Genomic DNA, 23,747 nt, shown 5'->3' on the forward strand with positions numbered 1-23,747 from the left:
TGTTCCACTACACTCCTTAAGGCCCTGCCATTCACCATGATTTAACATTCCTAAATGCAAGACCTCATACTTATCTATATTAAACTCCATTTGCCATTTCTTGGCTCACTTCCCCAACTGATCAAGATCCTGCTCCAATTTCTGATAACCTTCTTCGTTGACCATAATACCACCTATTTTAGTGTCATCTGCAAACTTACTGATCATGCCTTGTACATTCTCAGTCAAATCATTGATATAGATAACAAACAGCAATGGGCCCAGCACCGACCCCTGAGGCACTCCACAAGTCAAAGGCCTCTAGTCCCACCAGCATCCTTCTACTATTACCCTCTGCTTCCTATCATCAAGCCAGTTGTGTTTGCCAGCTATGCCTGGATTCTAAGCGATCTAAACCTTCCAGAGCAGCCTACCATGTGGCACTTTTATCAAAGGCCAGCCAATGTTCCAGCATGACTTCATTGTCTGTGATTAGTGCAGCCAACAAGCATATGAAACTGCATTTATAAAATGCCTTCAATCCAGTAAAACTTTCCATGACATTTCACAGAAGTATTAAACTAAATCTGGCATTCAGCCTCAATAGAAGGTATTAGAGCAGGTCAATGAAAAGCTGCTCCAAGAGGTAGGTTTTAAAGATTGTCGGAAAGGAGGAGAGAGGGGTTAGTGATGTGTGGGAGAGAGGGAATTCCAGAACCTAAGCCATCTGTGGTGATGACTCAATCCAGGGTTTCCTGAGCCAGGGAGATGGATGCTGATGCCTCTCAGGGTACAGCAGCTTTAGGCCAGCTCTTTCCTCATGTCTACACTCAACACTAACAGTAAGATGAAAGTGAGGACTGCAGATGCTGGAGATCAGAGTCAAGATTAGAGTGGTGCTGGAAAAGCACAGCAGGTCAGGCAGCATCCGAGGAGCAGGAAAATCAACGTTTCGGGCAGGAGCCCTTTATCGGAAATGAGGCTGAGAGCCTCCGGGATGGAGGAATAAATGGGAGGAGGGGTGGGTCTGGGGAGAAGGTAGCTAAGAGTGCAATAGGTGGATGGAGGTGGGGATAAAGGTGATAGGTCGAATAGGAGGGATAGGTAGGTCAGCAATCAGAACTTCGTAAAAATGCAGCTCCAGTTTCTCCAAATAGAGATCAGGAGTTATGCTACTCTGGAAATGGATAGCTAATGGATATCAACATGCTTCAGGTGCTAGATTCTAATCATTAGCATTCTTCAATGTTTTAGGAAATCATTGAACACTCATATTCCTAACAGAGTCATCCTGGATTCACATCTCTACACTGAAGTAAAAGCTTATCCCAGTACCTCTGAATCATTACCCCTGAAATTTTAAATGAGTCTTAATCATGTTTCATTCTAACACTGGTTTTCATGCGGACTTTGCAGTGAACACATGACACGGTGTGTACAGGTTAAAAATATCGAGACAGAGAGAGATAGAGACACTTACCAGGAAAGTACCTCTCAGGTACTTTACTGTAATAAAACAAAAATGCCAAACTTGCTAGTAGATACATCACACCTACTCTCGGTGCAAACACCTAGGAAGGAAAGAAAGAGATGATTCAGAATACGTGAAAAAATTCAGGAATATGCAACAAATTTAACAAGCTACCCTGTTTAAATGGCATGGTTTTTTACCCGGAATTTTTTTTTTTGGGTTCCAGAAATGCAAACTCTGTCTATTTGGCACTTGTTTCGCAAATGGGTGATACTGGTGGTATGGAGTGCCATCCAATGTGTACATGATGACAAAAAGATACAGATACAGAATGCCACCTGGATAGAGGCTACACCACACTGACGCATGGGTGACCTCAGACAGCCTCTTCAAACTGTCTGTAGCAATGCGACAGGTAGGATGCAGGCCTTGTAACAGCCACTGCAACTATTGGGTTGCAGCACCTTGTAACTACTTAACAAATCAGCAGTTCTTAAGACTAGTATAAATTATCCTGCACTTTTTGGAAATATGCAGATAAAGACACTCTCACATATGTTGTACAGTCATCGAGTTTCCCTGATCACCAATTGGATTGAATGGAATTGAATTCGCTTTATTGTCTCATGTACCCAAATGAGTGCAGTGAAAAGCTTACAAATCATCACTTTACCATGTCATCTTAGGTACAAAGGTACCTGGATACAGATTCTTAAGAACAAATTATTCAAAACAAAAAATTAGAAAAATAAAGAAATATAAAGTCCAGCATTACAGATCATAAGAATAATGGATAATTCTTTTCTTCATGGCTAGGTCAGCATTTATTGCCCACTCCTAATTGCCCAGAGGGCAATGTAAGAGTCAACCACATTGCTATAGGTCTGGAGTCACATGTAGGTCAGACCAGGTAAGGACAGTAGATCCCTTCCCGAAAGGACATTATGAACCAGATGGATTTTTCCAACAATTGCTAATGGATTCATGTCATCATTAGACTCATAATTCCAGATGTTTATTGAATTCAAATTCCACCACCTGTCATGGCAGGATTTGAACTCAGGACCCCAGAATGTTGCTTGGGTCTCTGGATTAATAATCTTGCGATAATACCATTACACCATTGCCTCTGTCAACTCAATTTTGATCGTGAAATATTGGTTATCAGTCTCAATGGTTTGGACTCTCGATTAATATGACACTGCCTGATATCCAGATCTGGGCAGAGACTCAAGAGTTAGTTATTTTCATTCTCTCCCAGGATGTGAAAGGTCATTGGCAAGGCCAACGTTTATTTCATTTTCCAACGGCCCTGGAATGGAGTGATTTGCTGGGTCCTTTCAGAGAGCGGTTAACAGTCAATAACACTGGGCTGGGTCAGAGTTCAGACCAGGGGCGGCACAGTGGCTCAGTGGTTAGCACTGCTGCCCCACAGCGCCAAGGACCCAAGGTCAATTCAAGCCTCAGGTGACTGTCTGTGCGGAGTTTGCCCATTCTCCCCGTGTCTGTGTGGGTTTCCTCCGGGTGCTCCGGTTTCCTCCTACAGTCTGAAAATGTGCAGGTTAGATGGATTGGACATGAGAAATGCAGGGTTACAGGGATATGGTAGGGGAATGGGTCTGCTTGGGATGTTCTTTGGAGAGTCAGTGTGGACTTGTTGGGCCAAATGGCTTGTTTCCACACTGTAGAGTTTCTATGAGGTTGTTCTACACCGAAGGATAATTGTATTGAAGCAGTCTTCAAGAATTATATTTCAATCAGTCACATTCCACTGGTTACTTTTTGGATCCACCCAGTCAGACATGCTATGATACACCTGAGCACGTGGGACTGAAACCTAGGTGCCATCGATTACTAACTCCCCCTATTTATACAATCAATTCACATCCAATTAACTCTTCGCTAATCTGTCCGCTTCCTGTTCCCTCATTCATTCAGACCATATTACATGATAACAGACTCCTCTTTGATTTTAAGATAAAATTATAATAACAAATTTTTTTAAAACTACAACATTTCTTATTTATTTTACCTTAAGACCAAAGGAAACAGGAACAGGAACATTCGGCCCCTCAAGCTTGCTCAGCCATTCATTTTAGGAATGTATGACGTTTTTAGAGATCATAGAATCCATAGAGTCTGGCACCAATCCATTTGGCCCATCTAGTCTACACAGCCCCTTGAAGAGCCTGACCTCCCTGACCTCCTCCCACCCCCACACGCACGCATACACACACACAATTATCCTACATTTCCCATGGCCAAACCATCTAATCTACACATCTCTGGATACTCTGGGCAATTTAGATTGGTCAATCCACCTAACCTGCACATTTTTGGACTGTGAAAGGAGGCCCACACAGACACGAGGAGAACGTGCAAACTCCATACTGACAGTTGCCCAAGGGTGGAATCAAACCCGGGTCCCTGGCGCTGTGAGGCAGCAGTGCCAACCACTGAGCTACCTTCTGGTGCAGGAATGTGGGTGTTCAGTTACGTGGACAGTTTGGGGCAGCTGGAGCCATTCTGCGGTAGGAGGGAATTTCATAGAGAGGTTGGACCTAGACAGAAGGAGTAAACAAGGAGACACTGAGATCCACTGGCTAAAGAATCAAGAACCTGGGGACACAAATTGCAGGTAATTGGCAAAGAACAAGAGAAGCATCTTTCACAGTGAGTGGTTCAGATACAGAAAGCACTTCTCCAGGCTGTGGTGAAATCACAATCGATCAGTGCTTTCAGAAAGGGAAGTGGATTAAAAACCCAAGAGAAAGTAGTCGCAGGGCTATGGAAAACGGCAAGACAGTGGGAATAATTGCTAGGTCTTAGAGAGAGCTGGTGCACACACCACCAGCTGACATGACCCCTCTTAATGTGGTGACTATTCAATGTTTCAATCCTAATGCAGAAATCTAATTGCTGTTTAGCTACGGAGGTGGGCCAACGCAGGATTGAAGCTGGAATAATCTTGGACTAATTTTGTATAATCTCTGCACAGGTCTGCCAAGTAATGCATAATCTGAACAAGAATCCGAACAAATAAACATACAAAGAATTACACCATGAAAATCATACGGTTAAGAGACTTTGAAGGATTACAAAATGTACAACAGTCCTTCCTTACCTTAACTACCGGTTCCCCAATTCCCCCATTCTGAAATATCCAGTGAACGGTGGGGATTAATCCGTATGCAGCAATAAAGCAGAACAGCAGAATGCGCAGCTTGTGACAATGCTGGGAGGCATAATGCGGATGGATTTGTGTGAGGAACATTACAAAAATCATGGCCAGCACGGTTATAAGGTACACTTGTCTCCAATACTGTGTCCAGAAGGAATAAAAACAAAATTATTAAACACTTAACGACTAGGTGCTTTTCCATTCATTTAAATTATGCCATTTACCACAGAACCCCTACAGTGTGGAAGCAGGCCATTCGGCCCATTGAGTCCACCCTCCAAAGAGCATTCCACCTTATCCTTGTAACCCTGCTTTTCCTGTGGCTCATCCACCTAACCTGCACATCCCAGGACACCATGGGCAATTTAGCATGGCCAATCAATACTTAAACTGCACATCCTTAGACATTATGGGTAATTTAGCATGGCCAACTCACCTTACACTGCACATCTTTGGACTGTGGGAGGAAACCGGAGCACCCAGAGGAAACCCACACAGACACGGGGAGAATATGCAAACTCCACACAGTTACCCAAGGCTCAGAATCGAACCTGGGTCCCTGGCGCTGTGAGGCAGCAGTGCTAACCACTGAGCCACCGTGCCGCCCCTATTAATGACAATTTTTCACATGGTAATTTCTTCACCTTCCTAATTCCTTGCATGCATTACTAGTTCATGAAAAGTTGCAAAAACTAAACATAGCTTGGGAGATCAGGTGCACAAATCCTTAAAATGTCATGAACAGGTGCAGAAAATAATGAAGAAAACTAATAGAACACCAGCCTTTGTATCTAGAAGACTGGAATGCAAGTTATGCTGCAGTTATACAAAACCCAGGTTAGACCTGAGGAAGGATATATTGGCCTTGGAGGAAGTAACATTTAGTTTAACAAGAAGACCACCTGGATTTCAGGGAGCTATGTAATGAGGACAGATTAAACAAATTAGGCCTGTTTTCCTCCAGAAGTTAGCAGGTTAAGGGATGATCTGATCAAAGATATTAACAGGAAAAGACAGAGTAAATAAAGATAAACTATTTCCACTGGGTGAGGATTATAGAACTGGTGGAGTGGTCTGAGAATTAAAGGCCAGACCGTTGAGGAGAGATGTTAGGAAGCACTTAGACACACAAAGGCTAGCAGACATTGGGAACTCTCTTCCACAATTGGCAGTGGCTGGTTATCCATAATTTATCTATCACAGATTAAAATAAAGGTATTACAATCAAAGACAGGTGTATGGAGTGAGGCCACAGATCAGCCATGATCTCATCAAATGGCAGAACAGGCTCGAGGGGCCGTATGGCCTACTCGGGTTCCGATAAACTGTGACTCTACACTTTGAAGTCATTCTGTCACTTTTGAGTGATGATATATTTTAACAATTTGATGATTAACCTGACTCAGATCAGAGCACATTTCTCCATGTCAGATTTTTGACCAATAATCCCACACCACCTGAATTGGATTCGTTCACTGAAGTCATCAGGTAGAATTGCTTGCAAAGTTCTAAGATATTTCTTCAGTTGATGTGCATCCTGCAATTACCCCACTCTTCAGTCCTGCTCAAATGTCCACCTTCCCCAAAAAGTACTCTAAAACATTCGAATGTGTGCAAGACTATTGTTTTTTTTTGTATGTAACCTATTTTTCTAAACAACCTGTTCAGCAATGTTTTTACATAGCTCTGGAGCAGGTAGGAATTGAACTCAGGCCCCTCTGGCCCAGAAGCAGGGACACTATCACTGTGCCACAAAATTGCTCCCAAACATCCATCTGAGTTCAGGATCACCAGATCAGTGGCATCACCGTTACACCATTTCCTTTCTGTAGGTTCTTTAGGTGGGGGGAGGGGGTCCAGAACTAGAGTGTTTAGGGTGAGGGGGGAAAAGATTGAAAAGGCACTTAAGGGGCAACTGTTTCACGCAGAGGGTGGTGCAGGTTTGGAATTAGCTGTCAGAGGAAGTGGTGGAGGCTAGTAAAATTACAGCATTTAAAAGGGATGGGGAGACGAATGGGTTCAGGATGTGGGTCAAATGCTAGCAATGGGACTAGATTAACTGAGGATATCTGGTCAGCATGGATGATTTGGACCGAAAGGTCTGATTCTGTGCTGCATAGCTCTATGACTCAATGAGTAATTTTTTTTTGCCTTGGTTATCAAATGGTTTCACGTTCAGTCACCCAGAACTGAAAGATTCAATAATACCAAAATTGGAGGTGTTCTACTGAACAGCTCAGATCTGCCCTTGTCAGAATTGGGTAGACATGCCTGAAGGGTTTTTGCAATTTGCGGGGAGCAGGAATATTGCCAGTTTCTGCCTATTACTAATCATGTATCAAATCTCACTGCTTGCTGTAAATTGCGTTCACACTTGCACTGGATCCTGTGTTTGTATCAAATTGCATCTAACACTGACCACACCTCACTGCAACTCAACTCAAAGCTTAGAGAGACTTGACAAGATAATCTATAATTTCAAGCCTCTGTTTTTGATCTTTAAGGATAATTAACTTTGCTGATGGACACAGCCTAAAAGCAATTGCGCATAGAATTTTTTCAGGTATCCATCTTGAGGCACGGTGGTCAGAAGTCTGTGCACTTTAAGGTCTAAATATTCATGTTTCCCACTTTCTAACTGGGAGGCTATTGTAAATCTACGCAGGACCTTTTCAACTTCATAAGCATAATTCTCAAAAATTAATACATACCTCAGCACAATAGAAGGCATAAAAGACTCCTGGGACATAACATCCCAGCATTCCTACGGAGACGCCAGCATAATCGAGAGCAAGCCACTGCTGACTAGTCTTCTCTGAATGATGGCAACAGAATAAATGATATCCTGCTGAGCATAACATGCAGAACTGTGGACAATATCAAAAGCAATACACAGCGTTAAAATACCACACTCTCTTGGAAGTGACAGAAGTAACATTATTGCAGGCTCGCACAGTTTTAAAGATCTGTTGATTAGAAGTCTTTCTTTTTAAATCATAAAATTCTATCAGGAGATAACACTTGTGCTACGCCTGATTGATTTAATCGACTGCACTGGGAGTTACTTATCAGTGCCAACATGCAATATGTTAGAGAGATGTTCTCAAACTTATTTGCTGTTATTAGACAAGAGATACATTCTAATTAAATAAGAATAAATGGATTTAAATTCAAACTGCACTGGTCTGTGCATTCTGCAAATCTTTCTCTTCATCCCTCCTACTCACAGTATTCCCCAACACACAACGCAGTCTGCTTGCAGCCCATTGCAGCTTAATATTTCTATACACAGAGTGTAATTTAATAAAAATTGGGATTTGGTTCATCTGTTTTGAAAGTGAGCTAGTTGCTCTGGAAGCTAAATTTGAACAGAGTGGATATCACAGAAGCACAGAGCTAGGCCGTTCAGCCCATAATGCTAGGAACAGCTCTTTGAAAGAGCTATCCAATTAGTTCCACTTGCCCCACTTCCCTTATCAATAGCCCTGCAAGGTTTTCTCCAAACTAGCCCCACTTCCACTCTTCCTTGCCAGAATGTTTCCCTGTCAATTATACAAACTGCCTTTTGAAAGGTTGAATTTGCTTTCCAAATGATATGTGTTCCCCATCATTAAACTCACTGTGAAACAAAGACTAATCTAGTTCTTTGGTCAATTTTCTTGAATCCAAATTCTCTGGTTACCGACTTGGCTTCTTGCTCCTTACTAAGTTGAGTAAAACACCTTATAAATGTCAATATCACCATTAAATTTAATTTATTTTTCAAACTAAACACCTTTAACTTTCTCTGCCTCTCGGAGAGCAATCCTCCTTCTCAAGCTACTCTCAGCAATTCAAATTCCTTAAGGCCACAAGACATAGGAGCAGAATTAGGCCATTTGGCCCATCATGTTGCTCCACTATTTGATCTTATGGATATGTTTCTCAACCCCCATTCTCCTGCCTTCACTATGTATACCCTGCCGTGGCCTCCCAGCATGCTAGTCTCTCAGCCCAACGTGGCTAGTCTCTCAGCCCAACGTGGCTAGTCTCTCAGCCCAACGTGGCTAGTCTCTCAGCCCAACGTGGCTAGTCTCTCAGCCCAACGTGGCTAGTCTCTCAGCCCAACGTGGCTAGTCTCTCAGCCCAGCCAGTCAGTCTCTCACCCCAGTGTGGTCTCCTGGTCTTGAGGCAATTGCGCTGTGATCACCCAGCCTCATGAACCTCAAGGTGAAGCCTGGCACTGTCTCAAGCCAAGGCCTGGTCCAGACTGGAGGCTGGTCTGGGTTGGAAGACTGAACTTTCATTTATTTCTCAATGCCAGAGAACTACACTCTGGTTGAAGAAAGTCCTCCTCATCTCAGTTCTAAAGGGTAGTCCTTTCACTCTGAGGTCGTGCCTTCACATCCTAGACTCCACTACGAGTGGAAACATCATCTCCATGTTATCAAGGCAGTATTCTGTAACTCTGGGAACAACTCCAGTGATGATGTCAATCTAAAGGAAGTGCAGGAGGAAAGGGACCTGACTATAAATAATCATATGCCACTGAAAGCGGAAGGACCCTTGAGAATGCGACTGAAAGTGCATGAAATGCACTAGGATTTATTAATAAAGGCATAACGTACAAGAAAGGTCATGTTCAACTTGTGGAAGTCAGCAGTTGATGCTCAGCTGGAGGGTTTGTACAATTCTGGGCCCTGCACTTTAGGAAGACCTGAAGGCATTGGAGAGAGGGCAGAAGAAATTTACAACACTGATTCCTGAAATGGGGAATTTCAATTATGAAGATAGAGGGGTTAGGACTGTTTTCTTTGGAAAAAAAGACAAAAGTTGATTTGCTGGACCTTTTCATAATCATGAGAGGTCTGGAGAGAATAGATAGGAGAGACTGTTCCCGCTCAGAAGAGTCAAAAATGAGAGGGCATGGATTTAAAATAACTTGCAATAGAAGCAAAAATGACAGGAAACAAACACATTTTCACACAGTGATTAAGGTGTGGAATGCACTTTCCAAGACAGCAGCACGGTGACTCAGTGGTTAGCACTGCTGCCTCACAGTACCAGGGAGCTGGGTTCAATTCCAGCCTCGGGTAACCGTCTGTGTGGAGTTTGCACATTCTCCTTGTGTCTGCGTGGGTTTCCTCCAAGTACTTGTTTCCTCCTACAGTTCAAAAATCTGCAGGTCAGGTGGATTGGTTAGGCTAACTTACCCATATTGTTCAGGGAAGTGCAGGTTAGGTGGATTGGTTAGGCTAACTTACCCATATTGTTCAGGGAAGTGCAGGTTAGGTGGATTGGGTCATGGGAAATGCAGGGTTACAGGGATGGGGAGCGGGTGGTGGGTCTGGGTGGGATGCTCTTCAGAGGGTCAGTGTGAATCCTTCCACACTGCAAGGATTCTATGAGAGTGTGGTGGAGGCTGCTTGAATTGAGGCATTCAAAAGGGAACTGGACTGTGATTTGAAAATTGGGCAATGAGTAGGGTTATGGGGAGAAGGCAGGTGATTGGTATGAAGTGAATCACTCATCTGCAGAGATAACGCAGGCAGGATGGGGAGAATGGCCACCCGCTGTGTGGTTAAAAACAATGACTACAGATGCTGGAAACCAGATTCTGGAGTAAAGTGGTGCTGGAAAAGCACAGCAGTTCAGGCAGCATCCTAGGAGCAGGAAAATCCGACATTACGGGCAAAAGCCCTTTATCAGGAATACAGGCAGAGAGCCTGAAGGGTGGAGAGATAAATGAGAGGAGGGTGGGGGTGGGGAGAAAGTAGCATAGGGTACAATAGGTAAGTGGGGGTGGGATGAAGGTGATAGGTCAGGGAGGAGGGTGGTAGAAGGTAACAAAGAGTACAATGGATGGACGGGGATGGGATGAAGGTGATAGGTCAGAGAGGAGGGTGGAGTGGATAGGTGGAAAAGAAGATAGGCCGGTAGGACAGGTCATGGGGATGATGCTGAGCTGGAAGTTTGGAACTGGGGTGAGGTGGGGGAAGGGCAAATGAGGAAACTGGTGAAGTCCACATTGATGCCCTGGCGTTGAAGTGTTCCGAGGCGGAAGATGAGGCGTTCTTCCTCCAGGCATCAGGTGGTGAGGGAGCGGCGGTGAAGGAGGCACAGGACCTCCATGTCCTCGGCAGAGTGGGAGGGGGAGTTGAAATGTTGGGCCACGGGGCGGTGTGGTTGATTGTTGCGGGTGTCCCGGAGATGTTCCCTAAAGCGCTCTGCTAGGAGGCGTCCAGGTTCCCCAATGTAGAGGAGACCGCACATCGGGAGCAACAGATAAAATAAATGACTTTGGTGTACCAATTCTGTGAAATCTCATCTGCACCCTCTCCAAGGCTGTTAGACCCTGCACCATGTGTGCTGCCCAGAATTGAACTCAATATTGCAGCTGATCAATGCAGTACAGTAGGACTTTTTAAAATCAGCCTGTTCAGGTATTTGCACACTGCACAAGATTCAATACTGAAACAAAGCAACAATAGCTTCATGGAGGCACTTAAAACGTTGGAAACGTTGCATAGACACACATCCATTCTGTCTAACATACATCTGTCCATCCAGGATCAGAAATCCAAGCACTGCTATTTCCTCTGCCATCTGAACCTGAATTACCTTTAATGTCACATGTACAAAGAAAAGTTCATATTATGGTGCCGTCTTAGGTACAAAGGTACAGATTCTTAACAACAAATTCTTCAGTGGAAAAAGAAAGAAATAAAAAGGAGCCCAACCTGCATCTCCATCCCGTGATTTTGCCTGTTAAAGGATATGCTCACCTGAAAACAAAAGCCAAAAATAATGAAAACCACGTAGTCATCCCTGGTGCTGTTCGACGACGGGAGGAGGAAGCAAGTATCGTGTAGGACAATGACGAAGAAGAGGAAAAACCCCAGCAAATGGCTCCATATGTTCACACTCTCATTGGACAATACAAAGAGGCTGTTTTAAACAGATTGCAAGTAGAACAGCGTGAGTGAAATGTGCGCGCTTGTTACATTTTGCACACAATAAGACTGAAATTAGACAGACACATGGTCTCGGCATGAAGGATATTTTGTGTACAAATCACCTGCATTCTCAGATGAATGCCATTTGGGAAAACAAACCACCACAGCTACCACCTGGTCAGGGAGCTCAAATTTGGAGGAGTCTGGTTATCGGACTGGCAGAGATTTCAGAAATGGGGAATGGTGAAGCTTTTGAGTGATCTGACTTTTCGGTTCTGAGGACCCAAAACATTATCTCCGATTTCTCTCCACAGATACTTCCAGACCTGATGAGCTTCTCCAGCAATTTCTGTTTTTGTTTCTAATTTCCAACATTTAAGTTTTTTCGTTTTGGTTTAAAACAACTTTTTCAACAATTTCTGTTTTTTTGTTTCCGATGTTAAAGTCATTGGTTCCTAGTTCAGCAACACAATGTCAATTAGCAAGCACAGAGACCTAGGTAAGACTCTGACAGCTGAGTTTTGGATTACCCTTAGTTGATGGATTGTAGAAATCACAGTATCGTTCTTTTTAAACAATTAAGGGGTCTTTAAACTAATGATGGGTTAGGGGAAGTTGAGGTTTGCAAATTAAAAACGATCTAGCAGCATTGGCAGGAGAGCTGTTTGGTCATTATACCCAGAGTGTACAAACATAAAAGAAAGCAACAAATAGGGTCAAAGGAAAATATGGTGGTTTAACCGATCAAAATTAATGGCTGTTAACACGGTGCTTGGAAAAAAATAAATAATTAAGCAGCGTAAATAGAGGTTAATGGGTATAATCTAACAGCCATTATAGAGGCAATGTTATAAGGAGATCAAAACCAGGAACTAATAATTCAGGGTTATGCAACTTTTTAATAGTGCAGGCTGGGAGCTTTGTTAGTAAGGATGGAATAAGCATGACAGGAAAAAAATGATTTTGGATCAGGAAACGTCGAATCCACATGGGCCAAGGTAACAAAGAGGAAGACGACACTAGTAGGTGTAGTTTATAAACCCTCCTCTAACAGCAGCGATACTGTAGGACATAGAATAAGTCAGAAGGCAAATGATGGCACTTAAAAACAGTATACAGAGCAACCTCGATTATCTAAACAAGACGGGCAGGGAGTACTTTATTCGGATAACTGATTGTTCGGATAACTGATTGTTCAGAAAACTGATCTGATTGTCGACAAGGAAGCCATACTGAACATTCAAACTGAACTTTCTGTCCACTCAGGAGCATCCTGTGTTCATGTCAACTCCTGAGCAACTGACGGCAGATGTCTTTCACCCTCTCAATATTTTGGATTGAGACAAGAGCAAAGTAAAGGGTGTGTGTCTGTGTGTGTAGAGATGTGCGTGTGTGTGCGCATGTGTGTAGGGGTGTGTGTGTGCGCGCATGTGTATAAGGGTGTGTGTGTGTAGATGTGCGTCTTTGTGTAGAGGTGTGTGTGTGTAGGGGGGTGCGTGTGTGTGTGTAGAGGTGAGTGTGTGTGTGTGTGTGTGACAAAGTGAGTGAGTTCCACTAGTGAGGATAAAGCAACTCCTGTTCCGTAGCAAAGAATTTCAGCACTGGCCCCACTTTCCTGGTGAAAGTATCCTGGAGAGGGACAGGCCAGCAACGAGGGGAGAAAAAAAAAATCCAACATTAGTCTGTGTAGCATTGTAGATTGGGTACTTAGGATTCCAGAAGACCTGGAAATTCAGGTTGACTTCATTTTTTTGTGTCTTGTTTGATGTTGTTGTTAATGCGCGATTATAAAAGAATTATTTGTCATCTTGGTGGGTATCCTGTGTCCGACGGTAGGTAACCATCTCTCTCACAGGATGTGTTTTTATATAGAGTTCATGACGACTTACAGGACCTTGAGATCTTTTTGGATATTTGATTTCAGATAATCAAGATTGTTCTGTATTAACTCTGGGTGACTTGAACCTTCATGTGGATTGAGAAAATCAAATTGGCAGAGGTAGCTGTGAGAAAGAATACACAGAATGGACTCAGAATGGTTTCCAAGAATAATACGTTAAGGTTCCAACCACAGATCAGGCTATTTTGGATCTGGTAATGAGTAATGGGGCAGATTTAATAAATAATCTCTGAGTAAAAGGGATTAAAAAAATACTTTGTATCAGCCTTCAGATAGACGATACTAATGCTATTCCAAAACTATTAAATGAAGACACACAAGATGGGGAGGGAATAAATACAGTAGCTACTGCAAGAGAACATATATAAAGGGAAACAGATGGAGCCAAAGGCCAATGATTTCCCAGGGTCTGATGGGTTGCATTGTAGAATACTAAAAGGCAGTTGATAGAGAGATACTGAATTACTGGTATAACCATCCAAGTATCCTTAGACTCTAGAATAGAAGATTGCCAATATAGCATCATTATTTAAAAAGGAGGGTAAAAAAAATGTTACTTAGGTCAATTGTATAACATCTGTCATCAGAAAATTTTAACATCTACGATAAAGGATGTATTACTTTAAAAGAACAGAAATATATTTATCAATGGATAATACCATCAAGCATAGACTTTGTGAAGGAGGAATCATGCCTGACAACTTTATTAGAATTCTTTGATAAGCAGGATAGATAAAGGAGAACCAGTAGATGCAATATATTAGGATTTCCAGAAGGCATTCAAAAAGGTACCGCTCAGGAAACTACTTGATAAGAGCCCATGGTGTTGGGGCGTGTATTCACATGGATAGAGAATTGCCTAACTAATGGGAGACAGAGGTGGGATAAATTTCAGGGTTGCAATCAATCAGCATCAGTAGGACATCACAAACGTCAATGCTAATTAATCACAACATATATTGATGACTTGGAAGACACAAGTGAATGTAACATCACCAGGCTGAGGTGGAAAAGCAAAATGGTGAGGCTGACAGAATCTGTGTTGAGATATAGACAGGTTTTACAAGTGGGCAAATACTTGGCAGTGGGATTGGAATGTGGGAAAATACAAAGTTATGCACTGTGGAAGGAAGAACAGAGGAGCTGAGTATTATTTAAATGGAGAAAGACTGCAGAATTCAGCAGCACAAAGGGTCTTGCGGGTCCTTGTGTATGAATCACAAAATGCCAGCATCCATATTCACTGGAGCTTGAGGTCTTGTAGCACAGTGGTAGTGTCCTTACCTCTCAGCCAGAAGATCCAGGTTCAGGCCCCACCTGCCCTAAGGATGTGTCACGCCATGTACGAACAGGTTAATTAAAATAACTAACTATAGGTTCAGTGGGTAATAAAGAAGACAGAAAGACTGTTGGCCTTTTATATAGAATCACAGAATCCCTACAGTGTGGAAGTGGGCCATTCAGCCTGAAAAGTCCACACTGACCCTCTGAACAGCATCCCACCCAGACCTGCCCCATCTAGTAACCCTACATTTCCCATGGCCAAGCCACTCAACCTACACATCCCTGGACACTATGGGCAATGGCCAATCCATCTGGCATGCGCATCTTCGGACTGTGGGAGGAAACTGGAGCACCCGGAGGAAACCCATGCAAACACGGGGAGAATGTACAAACTCCACACACACAAGTTGGACTCGAACCCGGGTCATTCCACAGTGCAGGCTAGGTGGATTAGTCATGTAAAGTGATGCAGTAGGGGAGCTGGGTTTGAACAGAGGGTTGATGCAGATTTGATTGGCTGAATGGCCCCCTTTCCACATTGTAGAGATTCTATGAGTCTAACTGTGTATGATATGTGACATTATAGGTATGTTGCATGACATAGATTAGAGTAGGAGGGAAAAGCTTCAAAATTTTAAAGTATTGGACCAGAAAGTAAAAAAAAAAGACAGGATTAGGTTTGGGGGTCAGAGGGTGAAGGCAGATTTTATCTCAGAGTTCAAGTCCAAGCAGTTGAGAGTTTGAGTCTGTTACTGTAAGTCTTGGACGGTAAACTTATGCACAGCAGAGTAACTTGTTGCACAGTTTGACAAGTTGTTAAATTTAGACTTATAAATCAGACAGGTAAAAGACACCATGACACTGGACAGAGAAGGAGAAGCAGAACATTGCTCCACTAGACAACAATATTTATGGGCATTGCTGGACAGGACACATTTATTGTCCATCCCAACATCCTTCAGAAGGTGTTCCCTTCTGAAGCAAGTTCCCCGAGTAGCTCTCTAGGCCATTTCAGAGGATGGTTAAGAGTCAACCTCATTCACTGTGAGTCTGCAGTCCAAGAGACCAGAATGGGGAAAGACAGCAAATGTCCTTTCCTAAACACTATTTATGAACCAAATTGCTTTGAAAACAAATGTGGGAATCTCACCAATAATAATGTGACCCTTTTATTCCAGATCTAATATTTAAATAGTTAAATTCCTCAGATGTTGAGGTAGAACCCGAAATCAGGTCATAAAATCATTGAAACATAGGAAATAGCAGGAGTAGGCCATTCGGCCCTTTGGGTCTGCTTTACCATTCAACGTGATCACAGCTGTTCATCCAAGTCAGTGCCTGCTCCCATTTTCTCTGCACATCCTCATACTTGATTAGTCCTAAGAACCATATCAACATCTTTCTTCAAAGTTATCAATGTTTTGACCTCAACTGTTTCCTATGGCAGAGAATTCCACAGGCTCACCATTTTCTGAGTGAAACATTTCCACTTTATCCCATATCCTTAAACTGGGACCCCTGGTTCTGAACTTCCAGAACATCCTTCCTGCGTTTAGCCTGTCTGATCCTGTTAGAATTTTATAGGTTTCTGCGAGATCCCTCCCCCCATTCTTCTAGACTCCTGTGAATATAGTCCTAATTGATTCAGCCTGTCCCCACATATCAGTCCCATCATCCTAGGGATCAATCTGGGACCCATTTTTTGCACTCTCTCAATAGCCAAAACATCCTTCCTCAGTAACGGAGACCAAAACTGCACACAATTCTCCCAGTGTAGTCTTACTAATGCCATATACAGTTGCAGTAATGCATCCCTGCTCCTATACCGAAATCCTCATGCTAACTTTCCAATTGCCTTCTTCACTATCTGCTCCATCTGTGTGCTTACTTTCAGTACAAGGATACCCAAGCCATTCACAACTCCCTCTTTTCCAAACTATTAACGTTCAGATAATAGTCTGCCTTACAGATTTGCTATCAAAGTGGATAATTTCACATTCATCCATATCACACTGTATTTATCATGTATTTGCCCACTTACCTAAGTTGTCCAAATTACTCTAAATTTTCTTTGCAATCTCCTCAGAACATTGCTTCCCACCCAACTTTGTGTCATCTGTAAAGTTAGAGATACGACATGTGGTTCTCTCATCTAAATCCATAACATCTCATGGCATGAGGTCAAACACAAACCAGGAAATCTCCTGCTGATCACTACCTTGGAGAGGGTGCAGAAACAATTTACAAGAACTTTACCAGGACTGAAGAGTTTGAGTTATAAGGAGAGGCTGGCACAGTTTTCCATTGGAGCATAGGAGTTCGAGGGGTGACCCTGGAGAGGTTTATAAAATCATGAGGGGCATAGTAAAGGTGTTTTTCCCAGCATAGAGGAGTTCAAAACTAGAGGGCATATTTTTATGATGAGAGGAGAAAGATTTAAAAGGAACTTGAGAGGCAACTTTCGACACAGAGTATAGTTCATATATGGAATGAACTGCTAGAGGCAGTGATTGATGCAGGTACAGTTACAATGTTTAACAGACATTTGGATAGCACATGAATAGGAAAGGTTCAGAGAGGTACGGGCCAAACACAGGCAAATGGGACTAGCTGAGTTTGGGAAACTTGGTCGGAATGGACGAGTTGCATCGAAGGTTCTGTTTTCATGCTGCATGACTCTAGTTTCAATATCTTATCCAAAATGACATAGTCAAATAGGCTTGTTATCAATGGGTCAAAGGTGCTGTGGGTGGTGCCCTTGCCTCAGAGGCAGAAGTTCTATGGTCAAGTTGCACTTCCATGAAGGTGCGTTCAAAACATGGCCAAACAGATGGAGTCTCAGCTTGTAAATCTCACCCCTGTACAAATAGCAAGTGGTAACAAGAGGGACGTCTGGTCAGCCATAGTACAAGAAGCATCCAAGGAGCTTCAAAATCAACGTTTCGGGCAAAAGCCCTTCATCATTTTATTCCTGATGAAGGGCTTTTGCCCGAAACGTCGATTTCGAAGCTCCTTGGATGCTGCCTGAACTGCTGTGCTCTTCCAGCACCACTAATCCAGAATCTGGTTTCCAGCATCTGCAGTCATTGTTTTTACCTCATAGTACAAGAAGCCTGTACTATCACAAACCATATCTTGGGATGACAACATGCACGTTTATAGGTTGGACTAGAGGTGTGGAGGGACCAATTGGCCCAGTTGGCTGAACTGGATTGGATTGATGCTAACAGCACAAGTTTTGATTCCCGTTCTGGCTGGGCTGGATTCAGGGCTCATTTCCACACCCCATCCATGACAGAGGACATGTTGTTATAGGTTAGCCCTACTCCTACCTTCAGGGAAGAGAATTCAAAAAGATGATTATGGTTCAGAAGTTGAAGGTGTGGAGCACAGCAGACTACAGTGATCATTCAGGGAGGCACCAGGAGGAAGACAGACAACAGCAGCTTGGTTTTGTTGTTTCAGGTTATCGCAGGTACAGGGTGGGGTCAGTTTAGCTCAGGTGGCTGAACAGCTGGTTTGCGAGAGTGAGGCCAACAGTAAGTTCAATTCCCATGGTTACCACGAAGAATTCAACTTCTCAATCTCTCTCTTCATCTGAGGCTTGTTCAGGTTAAACAACCACCAGTCATCTCTCTCTGAGGAAGCAGACCTCTGGTATTTACCTTCAGGTGTGGGTGAGGATATCTAACTTCCTTGCCCTCCCATTATTAAAGAAACCAGTATTGACATCAGTAAGGCCATATAAGATAAATTTCCTGTCACTTCAATCCTTCAAATTAAACTGGTTATTTCCTTGATATTTGTCATTTGTGACTATCCAAACATACCTTCTGATACATAAGCTTGATGGTAAGTAGGCCCTATATCCATCAGTGATATAAGGATTGCCCTTTAAAAAGGTCGGAATTTCTTCATAGCTATAAAGGCGAATTCCAATTTGGGAGAAGAGTGGCCAGTAGTTGTATCCACCAAGTTCAACACGGTGTAAACTCTTCAGGATGTTATGAGTCATCTTGTTCTGGTAGCCTAAATCTGAGCAGGAAAAAAATAGGGAGGTCATTTTCATCAGGAAGAACCGGCCATAACGAGAAACCATTATAGTATTCTGAACAAGGGCTAATCTCCAATGTGACTATCGAAAGAAGGAAGAATTGACATAGGCCTCATCCAGGCTAAGAGTAGACCATGGGTGAGGATATCTAACTCCCTTTGTCCTCCCATTATTAAAGAAACCAGTATTTACATCAGTAAGGCCATATTAAACAAATTTCCTCTCACTTCAATCATGGGTCAACTCATCAGTTAGTTTAATTTCAGCTCCATAACTGCACAATGGTTTCTTCCACAGTGCCTTTTAGACAAATGCTTTCTAATTGCACTCAAACATCCATGTGAAGCTTGGAATCAATCTCAGCGTTAACATCTAATTAATTATGCACTCTCCAGCCAACTTTAGAAAGATAAAATTTCCCAGCCTCTTTAGTGTTTATTCTTGGTTAAAGTTCTAATGACATTAGGTCGTGACCAAAGATATTGGAACGTATTCACAAAATGTGTATGTGGAATTCACTATCAGACAATGGAAAAAACATTAGCCACACACACACACCAATGTAAGGAGCAATGTGGGATGCCTACTTTTCAATTTCCACTGACAACCATCTTTTGATCATATTTCAGGGAAGACAATGACATTTTGAAATAAAAGTACTCTTTGATGAGGCATGGATTGCACATCTCCAAACGCCCTTGAGAAGGTGGTGGTGAGCTACCTTCTTCAAGCACTTCACTCCACACGGTGTAGGTGCAACAGACATATTGTTCAGAGGAGAGTTCCAGGACTTTGTACCAAAGACAATAAGCCGATTTAGTTCCAAAAAGGAGAATGTGTAGGATTCCCTTCAATTTGCTGCTCCTCTCCTTTGAGCTGATAGAAGTCATAGGTTCAGAAGTAATGATAATGTCACGAGTCATTTGGACTAGTCAGGTCCAGGCTAATGCTCTGGGATCTGGGTTCAAATCTCAACACCCACTAGTGCAAGAAAAGCTCACTTAATAAATCTGGACTATACAAACTAATCTCAGTAATGGCAATAATGCCAACTGTCATCAATTGCGGTAAAAAACCTAACTGGTTCACTAACGTCCTTTAAGGAGGAACATTTGCCATCTTTACCTTATATGAGCAACCCACAGCAATGTTGCCTCTGAAATGGGCGTAAGCCGCTCAGTTCAAGGGTAGTTAGGGATGGGCACCAAAGCGATGCTCACACAGTCCTGAAGTTTGAAGACCTACATTCTTTTAAAAGACTATGTAAATCTTATATGTACCACATTTAAAAAAAGACAGAGGAATCCATTGGGACCACAATGAACCACAATGGGATGAGGCCTAACAGTTTCTACATGACTAGACAATTAAAATAAAAATACACACTGTTCTGAGTAAAGATCTGGAGTTGATCATTATTATTTACATAATGTCTGACCTCAGAAGTGATGTTGAACCCAAGTCAAAATATTAGTTTAACTTTAGAGAAGGTTTTATGGTAAACTGAAGATTAATCTGAACCAGAAGTCACAATATATTTTACTGTCAGTGAATACACAAAAGACACTTTAATCACAGTGCACACTACAACATCATTGTATGTTCGATTTGAATGAGCTGGCAATTATTACAGAGAATACTACTTCAGATGGTTTGAAATCACCATCAAGAGCTTTTACACTAATGGCATGACATCATGAGTTCAGTCAAGGAAGCTACAGTGTGTGTGTGCAGGTAAATTACAGCAACTATTTTCAATGGAAGGATCCTATCTCGTGGTGCTGGTACAATGGGCCAAATGGTCTCTTTTTAGGCCATAACATTTTTGTGATTTTGTTGGGAACATACACTCCATAATCCTCAATATTTAAGGGTGGCATGGCGGCTCAGTGGTTAGCACTGCTGCCTCACAGCACCAGGGACCCGGGTTCGATTCCACCCTCAGGCGACTGTCTGTGTGGAGTTTGCACATTCTCCCTGTGTCTGCGTGAGTTTCCTCCAAGTGGTCCGGTTTCCTCCCACATTCCAAAGATGTGCAGGTTAGGTGAATTGGTCATGCTAAATTGCCCATAGTGTTACGTGCATTCGTCAGGGATAAATATAGAGTAGGCGAATGGATCTGGGTGGGTGACTTTCGAAAGGTCAGTGTGGACTTGTTGGGCCAAATGGCCTGGAGGTAATCTAATCTAATATCTAATATTACCTCAATCAGGTAAGATAAAGATCTTCTCTTGTCCCAAGCAGGGAACTCCAAGTCTGGTGAATCTTTCCCAATCAAACATAGCTTCTCATTTCTCATTAAACCCTTCCTCATGGCATCCAAATCATTCTCTTTTGTAAAATGGAGAGCAGAGCTGTCATGGGGTCTAGCTGAAGTTTATATTGAAGAATATGGTGTTAAAAGCTGTTTCTAGAGGGGAGCAGGTTGAACTCAGATGTGACTCACCCTAGAGGGACTGTAACCTTAGTATGGTATCAAATCAGGCTTTAACAAGGACTAAGGAACCCATCAGAGTTTCTCTAAAACTATCTGAGGTGAATCAAATGCTCAAACAGTATTGACAGTTGCAGTTCACACATCAATGAAGTAACCATAAGAGCAAAGAACACTCTTCAGCAGAATTACTGATCCATAGAAGGGTTAAGGAACCATTAAGGTAGTTACAGTGCTGTTTTCAGCCTGATAGCTCCAATACAAAGATAAAGCTTGACACTGTTGAAAATCCATTCCTAATGTTATCACCCATTGATTATTACAATACTCTCTCCCCACATGAAGGTTAATTGCCACATCACAAATGCCCTCTCTCTACAAAACATCACAGAAAATTGCTTGTCCTTTCATAGTGCCTAAGAAGAAAGAATGACATACATAATAAATACAAGAGCTTTGCAACAATTTATTTTCAGCTCACTGTTCTTTACCAGTATATTCACAAAGATTACTCACAGGTTTTGAGGTCTTGCTCACTGCTGGAATAACAATACTCCATTGTTCAACCTCTGCCTCAAGCACAGAAGAACGAAGTGTTGATCTTTGTCCGATTACACTTTGGGAAAGTGCCGGGGACATTTTGCTACAATAAAAACATTATAAATGAAGTCGCCAGGGAGTTAAGTTCACGTCTTGTCTGACCCACAGGGAGTCACTGTCCTTGCAAACTGAGTTCGCTATGGCTCATCAATCCTGCACCACTGGAGAATGGTTGGCATCATTAGCCAATCCATTCTGAAATTTTTGATTGGATTACGCTCCAGTCACAAGATGAGGATTAGCACGGGTTCAGACAAACAGTAGCCTCCAACAGCATGTGGGTTCTGTAAGCAACTGCAGAACTGGGAAAACTTTAAACACATCTGGATTAAACTATATTTAAAGCTTGCTACAACAGTCAAAACTGGACACAAATTTGTAAAGTCTGGAAAAGAAGTGGCAAGCCATCCATTAAGGGTGTCCCATCAGGGATTGGCTACTTTCTTTAAACCCATGAGAGATTTGCACTGTATTCTGAGCTCCTTGATTTTAAGTTGTTGTGTTGAATTACAGGAGTGATTTTCAACTCTGTGGAAGATTTGTGTTGTCCAAGTCACCAACCCATAATTCCCTAACTGAGGCCATTCAATAAAAGAGGCCAGGACCCACGTCCTCGCCCACTTATGTGAACAGAGGGGTTCCTATTTGCATGCAACAACTCATCAAAAACCCAAGCTATGACAAATCTTACAAGCAAGATTTACGTTATTGTTACAACATACCATTGGAGTTTCAACATGTTTGGAAGCTGAACCGGCTGAACATTGAGCTTGAAGCTCTCCAGTTTAGAATCTGACCTCTTTGTCCTACCATACCCTTGAGGTCTCCGTCATGAGTGAAAAATGGCTCCCTTTCGGAATGGCAGGCAGTGACCAGTGGGGTACCGCAGGGATCAGTGCTGGGACCGCAGATTTTTACAATGTATATTAATGATATAGAAGATGGTATTAGTAATAACATTAGCAAATTTGCTGATGATACTAAGCTGGGTGGCAGGGTGAAGTGTGAGGAGGATGTTAGGAGATTACAGGGTGACCTGGACAGGTTAGGTGGGTGGTCAGATGCATGGCAGATGCAGTTTAATGCAGATAAATGTATGGTTATCCACTTTGGTGGCAAGAATAGGAAGATTACTACCTAAATGGAATCAATTTAGGTAAAGGGGCAGTACAGAGAGATCTGGGTGTTCTTGTACACCAGTCAATGAGGGTAAGCATGCAGGTACAGCAGGTAGTGAAGAAGGCTAATAGCATGCTGGCCTTCATAACAAGAGGGATTGAGTATAGAAGCAAAGAGGTTCTTCTGCAGTTGTACAGGCCCCTGGTGAGACCACAGCTGGAGTACTGTGCGCAGTTCTGGTCTCCACATTTGAGGAAAGACATTCTGGCTATTGAGGGAGTGCAGCATAGGTTCACGAGGTCAATTCCTGGACTGGCGGGATTACCTTACACTGAAAGACTGGAGTGACTGGGCTTGTATACCCTTGAGTTTAGAAGACTGAGAGGGGATCTGATTGAGACATATAAGATTATTAAAGGATTGGACACTCTGGAGGCAGGAAACATGTTTCCGCTGATGGGTGAGTGCCGAACCAGAAGACACGGCTTAAAAATACGGGGTAGACCATTTAGGACAGAGATGAGGAGAAAGCTCTTCACCCAGAGAGTGGTGGGTGTGTGGAATGCTCTGCCCCAGAGGGCAGTGGAGGCCCAGTCTCTGGATTAATTTAAGAAAGAGTTGGATAGAGCTCTCGAGGATAGTGGAATCAAGGGTTATGGAGATAAGGCAGGAACAGGATACTGATTAAGTATGATCAGCCATGATCATATTGAATGGTGGTGCAGGCTTGAAGGGCAGAATGGCCTACTCCTGCACCCATTGTCTATTGTCTACAAAACTGCAAAACCTC

At 42.8% G+C, this 23,747-nt stretch overlaps 1 protein-coding gene across 5 annotated transcripts in view; it reads right to left on the reverse strand.

Moving 5' to 3' along the window:
* The window catches only part of LOC140484623 (progestin and adipoQ receptor family member 3-like), a 34,185-nt gene that overhangs the window by 8,131 nt on the left and 2,307 nt on the right, over positions 1–23,747 (reverse strand). For all 5 annotated transcript variants that reach the window (XM_072583146.1, XM_072583147.1, XM_072583148.1 and 2 more), the window contains 6 exons: positions 21,755–21,881; positions 18,581–18,785; positions 11,396–11,558; positions 7,343–7,498; positions 4,575–4,772; positions 1,460–1,550 (listed from right to left, as the gene is read on the reverse strand). In XM_072583146.1, coding sequence (XP_072439247.1) covers positions 1,460–1,550; positions 4,575–4,772; positions 7,343–7,498; positions 11,396–11,558; positions 18,581–18,785; positions 21,755–21,797 — 856 coding nt within the window. In that variant the 5' untranslated portion in view covers positions 21,798–21,881. The remainder of the gene's footprint in view (positions 1–1,459; positions 1,551–4,574; positions 4,773–7,342; positions 7,499–11,395; positions 11,559–18,580; positions 18,786–21,754; positions 21,882–23,747) is intronic.

The sequence above is a fragment of the Chiloscyllium punctatum genome, chromosome 13 (assembly GCF_047496795.1).
Source record: "Chiloscyllium punctatum isolate Juve2018m chromosome 13, sChiPun1.3, whole genome shotgun sequence".
Lineage (NCBI taxonomy): Eukaryota > Metazoa > Chordata > Chondrichthyes > Orectolobiformes > Hemiscylliidae > Chiloscyllium > Chiloscyllium punctatum.